This window comes from Pseudoliparis swirei, chromosome 19 (genome assembly GCF_029220125.1).
Source record: "Pseudoliparis swirei isolate HS2019 ecotype Mariana Trench chromosome 19, NWPU_hadal_v1, whole genome shotgun sequence".
Lineage (NCBI taxonomy): Eukaryota > Metazoa > Chordata > Actinopteri > Perciformes > Liparidae > Pseudoliparis > Pseudoliparis swirei.
In genome coordinates, this window is record NC_079406.1 from 17,223,683 (window position 1) to 17,235,875 (window position 12,193).

At 43.3% G+C, this 12,193-nt stretch overlaps 1 protein-coding gene across 1 annotated transcript in view; it reads right to left on the minus strand.

The window, feature by feature from the left end:
* The window catches only part of slc16a2 (solute carrier family 16 member 2), a 39,877-nt gene that overhangs the window by 7,413 nt on the left and 20,271 nt on the right, over nucleotides 1–12,193 (minus strand). Inside the window, exons 2-4 of the mRNA XM_056439139.1 lie at nucleotides 4,193–4,337; nucleotides 2,744–3,242; nucleotides 512–655 (exon numbers count right to left, since the gene is read on the minus strand). Of these exons, the coding sequence (XP_056295114.1) occupies nucleotides 512–655; nucleotides 2,744–3,242; nucleotides 4,193–4,337 (788 nt within the window). The remainder of the gene's footprint in view (nucleotides 1–511; nucleotides 656–2,743; nucleotides 3,243–4,192; nucleotides 4,338–12,193) is intronic.

A 12,193-nucleotide genomic window follows, 5' to 3' on the forward strand; every position in this document is an offset into this window, starting at 1 on the left:
ATTGTGAAATAGAAGGAATCCTTAAAATCATGTTCATCTGCACAAGCTGCTAGCTCGACAGCTGTGAGTACCAACAATAGCAAAGAGCTTTTTGTTATTCACGTTTGTTATATGTTAAATCATAATGGCCATTTTGGGGAAGTAATAATAATAAGAAAACATTTAATTTATATAGCGCTTTTTAAGGTACTCAGACACTTTACATGTTGCATTGATACAGCGGAGACACAGCTACAGGGAGCAATTCAGGGTTAAGTGTCTTGCTCAAGGACACATCGACTAGGGCGGGGATCAAACCGCCAACCCCCTGATTGGAAGACAGACCTGCTGACCACTGCCCCACAGTCGCCCCGACGAAAGTGGCTTCGGATGGAGGCCGGACGGGACGAGCTGTCAGTGTTGCAGAATAGGTGGCTTTCTCGTTTTGCTGCTAGCTCCATTCGTCGGTTGAATTCTTTCAAAATCTAGTCTTACTGGTTTTCACATTCTATGCCTTTAAATATTTCCTCACCTGCATGTAGATCTTTTGAACGCCGGTAATGAGGTCTCCGATTTTGCCGAAGGCGAGGCGTCCCACCCCAGATGATGCTCCTATGCATACAAGTAGTACCCATTCCTTCTGGGTCCCCTTGAACTGCTCCTTCACAAAGTTAATCTGAGAAACGGAAAGAGAAACAGACTCAGTGCTGCGTGAGGTTTGGCTGCGTGCTTGTTGGTTGAATCTGATTGTGCCACACAAGAAGCTCACCAGGAGCTCGTAATGTTAAATGATTTATCACACAACCTGCTGGTTACCTTCGCATTGAAAATGCGGAAGGTTATGTTTTGATCGCCGTGTATTTATTTAGTTATTTGTATGCGTGTTATTCGCGTAACAAAAAAAGTTTTAAACCGAATCGCATGAAATTTGGTAGGATGATTGGTTATTATCCGGGGACCATTTGATTAGATTTTGGGATCAATTGGGTCAAAGTCATGGATAGGTCAAAATCTTCTTTTTACCATAGCACGGTCAATTTTTATCCAATTGGCATGCAACTAATGCCAAAATGTTCATAATTCAATGCCCAATCTTGTGATATGCGAAGGTATGCGCTCTACCGAGTGCCCATTCTAGTTTCTCATGTTTATGTGCGTGCTTCAGGCCTAAGAAGTCAATTAACTCAGCAAATGTCTGTGCATTGAGAGAGAGGGGGTGAGGAATTGTCGATCCATAACCCCCAAGCAAAGTTCTAACAATAACTAAATATCTCCATCCACAGACCTTTTGAACAGCAGACCAGGAAAACCCAACACATATAGGTCAGACCCTCCCTCTCTCAGCCCCCAAATCAGATTCAAAACATTAAACTGCTCTCTGAAGTCTTTCCTGAACTTTTGAAAAATGTCCTCTGCTTTGAAGGTCTCTACATTCATCAATAGCCATAGGATAGGCATGTTTAGGAATACAGAGAGGCCATACAGGAGAGGTTTCCTGAGGTGGTCGAGCCAATACAAAGACCGGGGCTGTGCTTACATCTGGGCCCAGCCTGAAACAACAGGCCAGACGGAGGGAGGCCAGAGCTGGAACATCCGACATCTGGATAGAGGGAGATCAACTTCACAGCTACATGCTGCAGCTTTACACTTCATCCTCTTCCTTCACTATCTCACTATTTCACACCAACGTCTGCAATCGATCATGTGCAGATATGTCCCATATTTCAAATTTCGGATTGTTTTCATCGTGGAAAGCTAAATTACTATGCTTTGTCTTGAGGGAGATTTCATTTTATTTTTTATTACCTTCGCATTGAAAATGCGGAAGGTTATGTTTTGATCGCCGTGTAATTATTTATTTGTATGCGTGTTATTCGCATAACAAAAAGAGTTTTAAACCGAATCGCATGAAATTTGGTGGGATGATTGGTTATTATCCGGGGACCATTTGATTAGATTTTGGGATCAATCGGGTCAAAGTCAAGGATAGGTCAAAATCTTCTTTTTACCATAGCACGGTCAATTTGTATCCAATTGGCATGCAACTAATGCCAAAATGTTCATAATTCAATGCCCAATCTTGTGATATGCGAAGGTATGTGCTCTACCGAGTGCCCATTCTCGTTTTATAATATTTAAGTTAAAATAAATCACATTTTTGCAGCTCAATTTAATCTGTTATTTTACTCTTTTTTTTAATACTGTTTTTTATTTTCCGTCCATCCATCATCTGCCGCTTATCCGGGGTCGTGTAGCGGTGGCAGTTTTTTTATTATTAAAAAGAAAGAAAAAAAGGTCTTCAGAGACATATCTTAAATTCTCCTTTTCCTCACAGCCACTGGAGGTGTGTGTGTGTGTGTGTGTGTGTTAGATTAACAGCAGCTGGCAGGCTGAGCCCAAGCAGGGAACAAAAAACAATGTAAACTAACCTGTGCTGGAGCTTCTAAAACAAGGGCAGACATTATGTTGTTCGCAGAAAAAACGTACGTGACATTTGCTGGTACGTCTACATGTTATGTAATGTGCTTCAGCTGTGCGGCTCGTCAAAATACCGAAATACTATTTATACAACACTAATATTAATTCAGAGGGCAAGATGTCCACGTTCTCACGGTCACACTCCATAAGTGACCATATACATTTAACACTTCTTGAACTTTTTGCTTAATATTTGTACAGTTTTTAGTTTAGATAACCCAATTCAAGGCAAGCGCAAACACACAATGTGCAATTTAACTACAAGCAGTCCTAGTATTGTTCTTACCAGATGAACATACGGCACAAAGTATCCCAGTACAGCTGTTGCAACTCCAAACGCCCACAGTCGGTATGTCAAGATGTGGAACACACGCAGGTTGAAGTACTTCCTGACCTCACCCAGAACCCTGCTCCACCTGCTCCCCTCCTGGGCGGTGGCCCCTGGCTGGGTTTGGGGTTTGGCAGGGCCAGGACCCATGCCTGGGGGTCCCATGCCTCCTCCAGCAGGCAGTAAAGGTTTGAACAGCAGCGCCAGCAGGGCCTGGACCAACATGAAGAGGCTGAGAATCTGGAAGGTCCTGCTGAGGCCCAGAGGTTCCCCCACCTTGTTGAGCAAAACCGGGAGGCCCATGGAGAAGAGGCTTGCACCGGCCGTCACCACGCCGTTGGCCAGGCCTAGGCGCTGGCGGAAGTAGTGACCGAGGATGACCAACGAGGGCTGGAAGGCGAAGGATGAGCCACAGCCGAACAGTATGCCATATGTGAAATAGCGAAGGCTCAGGGAGCTGCAATGGAAAATAAACTGAGGGTCAGAGGACAGAGGGTGTTGTATGGTGTCGTCCCTTGTAGCAAATTTGAGATGTGTTATATTGGGCTATATACACTGGTAAATAAATAAAATGTTGCTTCAGCTGAAATATCAACATTTGATATAAAAAAAGGATTTAGAGAAATTCTTTCTAGAATTAAAACGCACGTGATGAAACTCAATTTGAAAGGAGGAGGGGGCAGAGCAACAGTGAACGTTGTCATCAACATGGGGGTTTTACTCTTGCTTTAGTTGTCATGATTCTGACAGTCAATTCAATTTAATACTGTATATTTTACACAAACATGTTTAACTCTGAATATGTACACCAACATTGGGGGCTATTTACTCCTGCTAGTGTTGTAATAACTCTGAAAGAGTCAATATACTTTAACACTGAATTTTTAACACTCTGGAATTTACAGTGCAGGGATCACAGAAACTGCAGAAGTTTGATTCAATATCAGGGTCTAGGAACAACAAGAAACAAAGACCACGAGACTGAAAAATCTAAAATAAATGATATTCTCGGCACAATCCACTGAAGAACTAATTGCAAGCCTGGTGTGCACGAGAGGAGCCCGCACAGGACGCGGAAGTACACGGTCACAGGAGTAATACTCAGGCATGAGGCGGAACTGTAATGATGGCTGCTCTTTATAGATTTCTTTAGGTAACAAAATCCAAAATCTTAAAAGGTTTATGTGGAATTGGTACTATAGCTTTATTTTCATTGTCGTATCTATCTTCATGTTTTTTTCTCCCACTCTGTGTGAGTATAGACTGAGTGCAAGAAAGTGGAATATGGCCATTTTTCAGAAACACAAATGCTTTGTTCTTTGAGTAAAATGTACTATTAATACATTATAGTCACAAAGTAGGACTCGGACAAGTAATACCTTTAATTATTAATGTACAGTAGCTTACTTTGCAAAGGATGTACTGAGCAGTCCTATAAAAGCCAGCAATGCCCCGCTGACAGCTGTCTTCCTACAGCCGAAGTGGTCTGTGAACATGCTGACCACAGGTGAACAGAAGAAGATCATGCCCATGGCCAGGGCCCCGACCCATGCTGGAGAGGAAGTGGAGGAGAGAGAGGTCATCGTCAGAAATATGTTGATACGCTATATGTTGTAGCTATCACATACCCTAAATAAAAGACTTGTACCCATTTGTACAGTAAGCAAGGCTCAAAGTCCATGTAACATGAAATGTGAGCTGTAAATCAACGTGCCATTGATATAAAGGATACAATACCGTACAATTAATGAGAAGAAATGTTTTCCCTTTCCAGCCTGGAGACAATACACTCAGTGGTGTAGATTCAAGATTCAAGATCAAGATTCAAGATGTTTTATTTGTCACATACACACAGGGTGTGCAGTGAAAATAAAAAGTAATAATCACAGGATGGAATAGGCAACAACAACACACACACTATTTACAACAACAACAAACACAATATTTGTGTGTTGTGTGTGTGTGTGTGTGTGTGTGTGTGTGGGAGGTTGTGGTGGGTGTGGGTGGGTGGGTGGTGAGGTCCACAGTCCAGGGTATACGCAGGTATACGGCGTATACCCACTTATTTTTCAGTCAGCATTGCGTATACCCACTTCTCAATCACCGCTGGTGCCTGGTGCAGGGGCGTCTCTAGGATTTGGATACATCTGGGGGGGGGGGTGCTAGTGAGTTTTTCTAGTGAGAGTGTGCTCACCTGTGTGCGCGGATGTGTCGGCGCGTATCACGGCAGAGCGATGCGCGTTATGGGAGCGGCGGCGCTGGGCTTAGCCCAGAAGAGTGAAGCAGCGAAATTTGTAGACATAGAAACCAGTGGCGGTTCGTCCATAGAGGGCGCTAGAGCGCCGCCCCTCTTAAAATTTGTAGATGAAAAAAAAAAAAAAAAAAAAAAAACAACCTGTCAAAAAACATTCTATGCCAAATCATTTAAATAGTAAATATACCGTGTTGACGCGCTAAATGTGTGTGGTAGACCGTCAGCCTGTCAACAACCACTTAAGTTAATGTGAAAAAATATAATATATCGCCATTATCACGGAGAGAAGCCCCTCCCCTTTTTGGAGGCGATCCAACGTGTGTGTACGGCATCAATAAAATATTTCAGTCGTTTCGGCAAGGACGGCTTCTCATTGGCGGATGAAACGTGAATCTTGGGTCGCAAAAATGTGCGCTCGTTGGCCAATGACATCGTTTTATTATTTCACGTGATTGAACTATTCGGCAGATCAGAGACCGGCGTTCCCTCAGCCCAGAGAGCTCCACGGAGCTACGGGAGCAGGTTGCTAACGGAGCTGTCAGCTGGAGGCTCAGTGAGTAATGCGCTGTTTAATTTCCCCTGTCTGTTGTTCCAAAGGGACTGAAACTCTCTGGACTACAACGGGGTGAGGGATCTAAAGAGCTGCAGACAAGTGTAAAGCACGAATCTTGCCGCAGTTATCTAGCTAAGAGCATGGAGCTAACTCGCTAACAGCCTGAAGCTAACCCTGTTTACAGTCAGCAGAAGGAGACCGAACTGGCATCGAAACACAACGAAGAAGTTCTGAAAAACAGACACATTCCCTCAAGAATAATGGAAACAGGCTGGTTACAGACATGATTGACTTTAACCAGAGAGTAAAGTGACCACTTTAAAGAGAGGAGGCTACTTTTCTTTACAGTAGTGGGTCTGCTCTGTCACCCAATGTAACATGTGCTGCATCTCTTTCTGACTATTCTGCTCTGAACCTCTTTTATTTTGCAAACCTCTGAAACCCAACCCAATGTTCCTTAAAGCTGCTCTGAACCTCTCATGCCCAAAGTTACAGTGTGTTGATAGTTGTTATTGGACAGTGTTGAGCACGGTGTGTTCTTGAAATAAAGCTTTGTTTTTTACAATATTCTACTCAAAACCTCTTTTCTTTTCATTGGTGAGTGATATTTAAACTGTGCCCCCCCCCCCCCAAAATTCACCAGCCGCCACTCAGTGCGGTTACATGCAATCGAATTATTGGCTTAGTCGGACTGAAATCGAATTATCCGTTTCATGTAAACACCTTAGTCGGACTATGTGCGGTCCGACTTCGGTCCGATTAACACCCCTGGATAGCTCGGTCCGATCCAGTTGATAATTCGACTCTCGCGTCATGTAACTCTGAATTCGATTCGGAACTGGACTTTGCGTCTTTGCGCATGCTCGAGATCCCGCCGCCCTCCTCCCTCCCTCCCATGTCGTGACCCGGAAGTCGAAAGACGATAAATTAAATTCTCCATGTACCGACGGCGTCTTCTCTGTTATCAACTCAGCCAATAGCGCCATTTGCATTCACTGTACTGCTATTAACACCATGGAAGAATAGTAGAGGGATGTAGCTTCGCCTCGCTCTCTGTTCGCCATCTTTCTCGAAATGTTGTTGTTGGTGGTGGTGAAGAGGTCAAGCGGAAATGGCTGTATCACCACGAGTTGTAATGAAAACAGCGCCGCCTATCGTATCGGATATGACATGCTTTCGGCCAATGATTCGAATTACTCACTGCCATGTATATTGGGATAACAGCAGATCCCCCAAAAGATAGCATCGTCCGACTAAAGCAAGATTCGAATTATACCATCATGTAAACGCACTGACTGATAGAAACACTCTCAGACAGCAGCTTGCTGTTACGTGCGCCCGCTGCCAGCCTGACTCCGCTGTTTTGGGTGAATGACGTCACGTGCGACCTGGAAGTGTTAACCACTTGTGTGCCAAATCTTTTTTTTGTTTTTTATTAACATTCGGGGCTAATTAAAAAACATCCGGGGCTTTAGCCCCGGATGTTTTTTAGCCGAGGGACGCCACTGGCCTGGTGCGCATTATTTAGTAGTGCATGGGTCACTCACAGGCGGACCGCGGTCCGGGTCTGGACCCAGTCGCCGTTGTCTGTGGACCCTGGACCGAAATCCAATTATTATTTCCGAATTATTAACTGTTGATGAATCGCTTCTATTTCACCGGCGCAGCTTTTCCTGCCTTTGCGGCTCTCGTCCAGCGGTCCAGGAAACACACGCCTTGTAAATCCTCTCACACACTCGACCAATCACATGTGTGTATTCCGTTAAGCCCCGCCCTCGACTCTTGTGCCATATTCACACACACGGAGCGACGGGAGAGAGATCAGATAGTTGAAAAAAGTACGTGAATCAGAGAAGTTATTTCACTTGGCGCCAGTGGCGTCCCTAGGCTAAAAAACATCCGGGGCTAAAGCCTTCGCTGGTTAGATTGGTTAGGTTTTTAGCGCGAGTGGAGAGAACTGATAATGAGCCAATCAGAGGCAGGTCTTAATAAGCAAAAATGTTTTGCATATAGACAAATTTGTTAATTTACTTTGAATTATTAGCCTTTACTAAAACGTAATGAACAGGTAAGATGAAGCGAGCCATTCAAACAACAATTTCTTTTTACAATTGCAAACGCCCTCGCGAAACTTTGAAATTCAAGTGTCTTCTCAGGGAAGTAGAGAAACAAGTCTGTCAGTCTTGAGAAATAAGGTCAGGAAACATGCTTTGTCCAAGGCACACACTCAAGCTGTGAAGGTGGCAGAACAACAGAAAGAAGCGGCCATTGAGAATGCAGTGGAGGTTATGACTGAGTCCTACATGAAGGAAACCGAAGCTGTGTTCCGAACAGCCAACCATTTGGCCAAAAAGAACAGACCCTTTTCTGACCATGAAAGCCTCATTGAGCTGCAGGAACTTAATGGTGAAAAGATGGGCTCAATACTTCATTCACGTTACAGTGCAACACAAATAATACAACATGTTGCCAGTGAGATGCAGAGCAAAATTGTCAGTAGCATAATAGCATCATCGACTAAGTTAGCTGTCCTAATTGACGAGGCCTCTTCTTTAAGTCACAAACCTGTCATGACAGTTTCTGTTAAAGCGTCAATTCAAGAAGAAAGCCCTGAGTTCATATTCCTTGAACTTGTTGAACTAGAAAATCAGAGAGCAGATGGCATAGAGCAGGCTTTACTCACCTGTTTAACGAATGCTGGCTTTACAGAAGAGTGGCTATGTGAAAACTGGGTAACATTTGTATCTGATGGAGCCAGTGTCATGTTAGGAAACAAGTCAGGAGTAGCAACCAGGTTGACCTCGAGATTCCCAAAGCTCTTTGTATGGCACTGTATGAACCATAGACTTGAACTAGCTGTTTCAAATGCAGTTGATGAGGTACAGGGTGTCAATCACTTTAAAATATTTATGCAGAAGCTATATTCTCTGTACAGTATGTCAAACAAAAATGAACGTGAACTCAAAGATGCAGCAGCTGAAGTAGGCTCACAACTTCTTCGCATTGGCAGAATCTTGGATGTACGCTGGGTGGCCAGTAGCTTTCGTACTGTTCGTGCTGTTTGGACATCACTGGGAGGTCTTGTGCAGCACTTTAAGAATGCATGTTCTGATGAGATGAGGTCCACCAAAGAGAAACAAATGCACAGAGGTTTATTATATCGTGTTCAAAGTCCTGAATTTATCTGTGACCTTGGGCTCATGTATGACACTCTCCATGAACTAAGTCTACTGTCACAGGAGCTTCAAGCTCATTCTATAACTCTTCTCAGAGCAGAGCATCTGCTGAAACGCTCAATCAGAGTGATACAGTCATTCAAAGAGCGTCCAGGTGAAAAATACTGTGAGGCTTTAGAAGCAAAAGAGACTGGGGAGTATCGCTCTATAACTGTGGTAGGAAATGCAAAGCTGAAGTCAATCAATCCAGGCCAGTTCTTACAAAGCCTTGTGAACAATCTTGGGCAACGCATATCTTTTGAAGATTCAGCATCCTTGATCAGAGTAAATGGCCATCAAACCCCAGCATTCGCCATGGTGAAGAACAAGTTAAGCGACTGTGCAAGCGATTTAACTTGTGCACAGACCAAGCACTGAATGGGATGCGAGACCTACTGGAAGAGCCCAATAGTGAGCCCAAGGACCTAAAACCACTCATGAACTGTATGAAAACATTCCCTGTCAGCACAGCAGAGTGTGAGAGGAACTTTAGCCTTATGAACAATATAAGCTCAGACAAGAGGGCTGTCCTACTGATCTCAAACATATCAAACTTGATGATGATTAATATCAATGGCCCCCCTACTTCCAGGTTTGATCCCCAAAAGTATACGAGGACCTGGTTGAAGAGACACCGTGCTGCCTCGTCTATGCGTTTAAGGCAATGCGGTGTGAAAATTCCTGCAGAAAGCAAGTCTGTCTGGAATATACTGTAATATGAGCACTTATTTAGAAACCCAGCACTGGGTTGAGTCACTGTGGTTTTCATGGATATGTTGTAAAATGTATATATTTGATTTGTGTTCATTGTTAACTAGATATTGTTGTTTTGTAACACATCGCTTTTAATATATTGTTGAATTATTTGAATGATGATATTCAATATTTGTGGTGATATTTGTATATATCTCAAGAGGTATGCTAAAATAGTGTTCAGCTGTTGAAAACCATTTATTTTTTCAGCCACACATCGTATTTCTCACGCTGAAAAAAACTCTTGGCTAGTCACTAGCAGTCAATAGCCCCCCCCCCCCCCCCTGTCAACAACTCTTCTCGGCTCGATGCGCACAGGTGAGCATCGGGTGCTTATGGAAATGTCACGCTTGCCTGTCTTCAAAACTTGAGAGCCCTGAAAATGTCATATTTGCGGATGCTTAGAAAATAAATTAAAGCCTTTATAGACACTATTCTTCTCTTGAAAAGCTTTCTCTGCGATCCTCCACCATCTGGTGTGACTTTCTGTTTATATTAATGTGTGTAATTCTGCTCTTTATTGTCTCTTTACTTGCATCATGTACATCATTAGATATCTCATGGTAATTAGGCAAGTGGACAGGTCGGGCCTGTGGTGCAATATCCATCCAGTGTTCAAATATGACATACCAGAATTATCCAGCTGAGACTCTGCGGACCCTGAAATGCAAACAAACTTCTGGGTCCAGTCTCCCGGGGGAGCAAAGGTAGCTTTAATGTCTACCATAGTGTCTGGGCTGCAGGTCACACTGATCCAACAGCTCAATGAGAATGAGACCAGAGAGTAAGATAAACAGGTGGATGGGATGATTTACCCACACACACACACACACGCACTGAGTACAGTGTGAAACATGAGCTCTACGACACTGTAAAACCAGTCTTTGTTATGTCTGATGACCTGAACATGTTGTACTATACAAGCACACGTCTACCGGCACATGGCGTACACTACAAAGTAAAGTGTTGTGGATAAGGGTGGGACTGGTCCCAATCCTTCTTATAGTTTATTTATCCAAATGGAACAAGACGGGGGGAATTCTCCTATTTAGCATGTACTTCGAGAACTACCACCATTGTGTACCTGTTCCTGAAAAGAAGTTGAACATTCATCCGATAAAAATCTGTGTAAAAGCATTTCATATCCTCAAGGCATTCAGTGGATATCAGTATGCTGCCACAGTAACGTAGGTAAAATGCTATATTGAATGTCAAATGTGAGTTTTCCTCCCAACCCATTTCAACTGAAACACCATACATCAGTGGTCACCAACCTTTTTGAGCCCAAGATCCCTGACCTCCGCCTTCATGACCGGCAAGATCTACCTATTGAGGCGTTGAGAGAAAACGACGGTCCAGACTGGATTTACAACTTTTTATTTGGCCTAATTGTCATTTGGGTCCAGCGTTCAAATTGATGGGACCAGGAACACAGAATTTAAGTGTAATATAACAAGTAAGATATTTGTTAACCGCACACAATATGAACAAGAAAAAACACATTTGCAATGAGCAGCTGGATGAACTACCAATATAAATGTTGTATTTATTTACATTTCGTTGCCTCTGTACCTGTACTCTAGCAATGACAATAAATTTAATCCAATCCAGTTACAGCACAACACTGACAACATGATCAGTCAGTGCAACTCATGTAAGTTCAGCTCTCATCACAATGCCATCAAGCCATGTGATTCCAGTCAGTGTGATGCTGTGACTGAACTCTGTCTGTGAGCTTGTAGTTAGTTCATAATCACAGACAACCAGTCTGAGGCCGTCTGTCAACTGTGTCAGTAATCCAGCTCCTGGTCTTTGATTTGGTGATTTTCTCAACTCCACTGACGAGTTTTTCGGGGCAAATTTGGTATTCATGGAAGTTTTCTCATCTGGGATTGATTCTGAACTCAGACCGTTGGTGATTACATTCACATCAACTCAACAGACATCCTCAGATTTAAATAATTATCATAATAATAAATATGAGAATCACCATTTGTGACTCCTGCATCTGTCCCTTTTCAAATAATAGAATAAATGCAATTGCAATCACTTTCAAGTAAACCAGATTGCTCTATCAGACAAGAAAAAAAAGCTCAATGTTGAGCTTTTGTTTTGAAGGACAACAGCAGAAAAGCCCAACTCACCGAGGTAAGACCTGGCAAGTCGCCAAGAATCTCGGCTGTCGCGCATGCGCAGGCGTAACCTGTTAATGCCGTAACGTAAACATGTACACGAAGGTACAGGCATTTCAACATTTATTTATTGATGACGTAGTTTTATGTCGGTGTACTTTGAGCTTGTGTAATATGTGAAGTTATCAATCAAGGTCTTTCTGCATTTCCCCCTGCGTCCCACCTGTAGTGGTACGTTCCCCTCTTTCAGGAGCACAGCTGACAACACGGCTGTGTAAGCGAACCCGTTTTCAGGCGTTCATGAATCAGGCGGAGATGTTTTCTGACGTCAATCTTCCAGTCAGAAAGAAAACATTTCAGAAGACACTTCAGAAAATGTTCGAAAACAAGGAACAATGTGTTTCTGAATTTATTTTCATTTTATTTTGGAGATCGACAGGGAACGTCTCCGAGATCGACCGGTCGATCGCGATCGACGGGTTGGCGACCACTGCCATACAT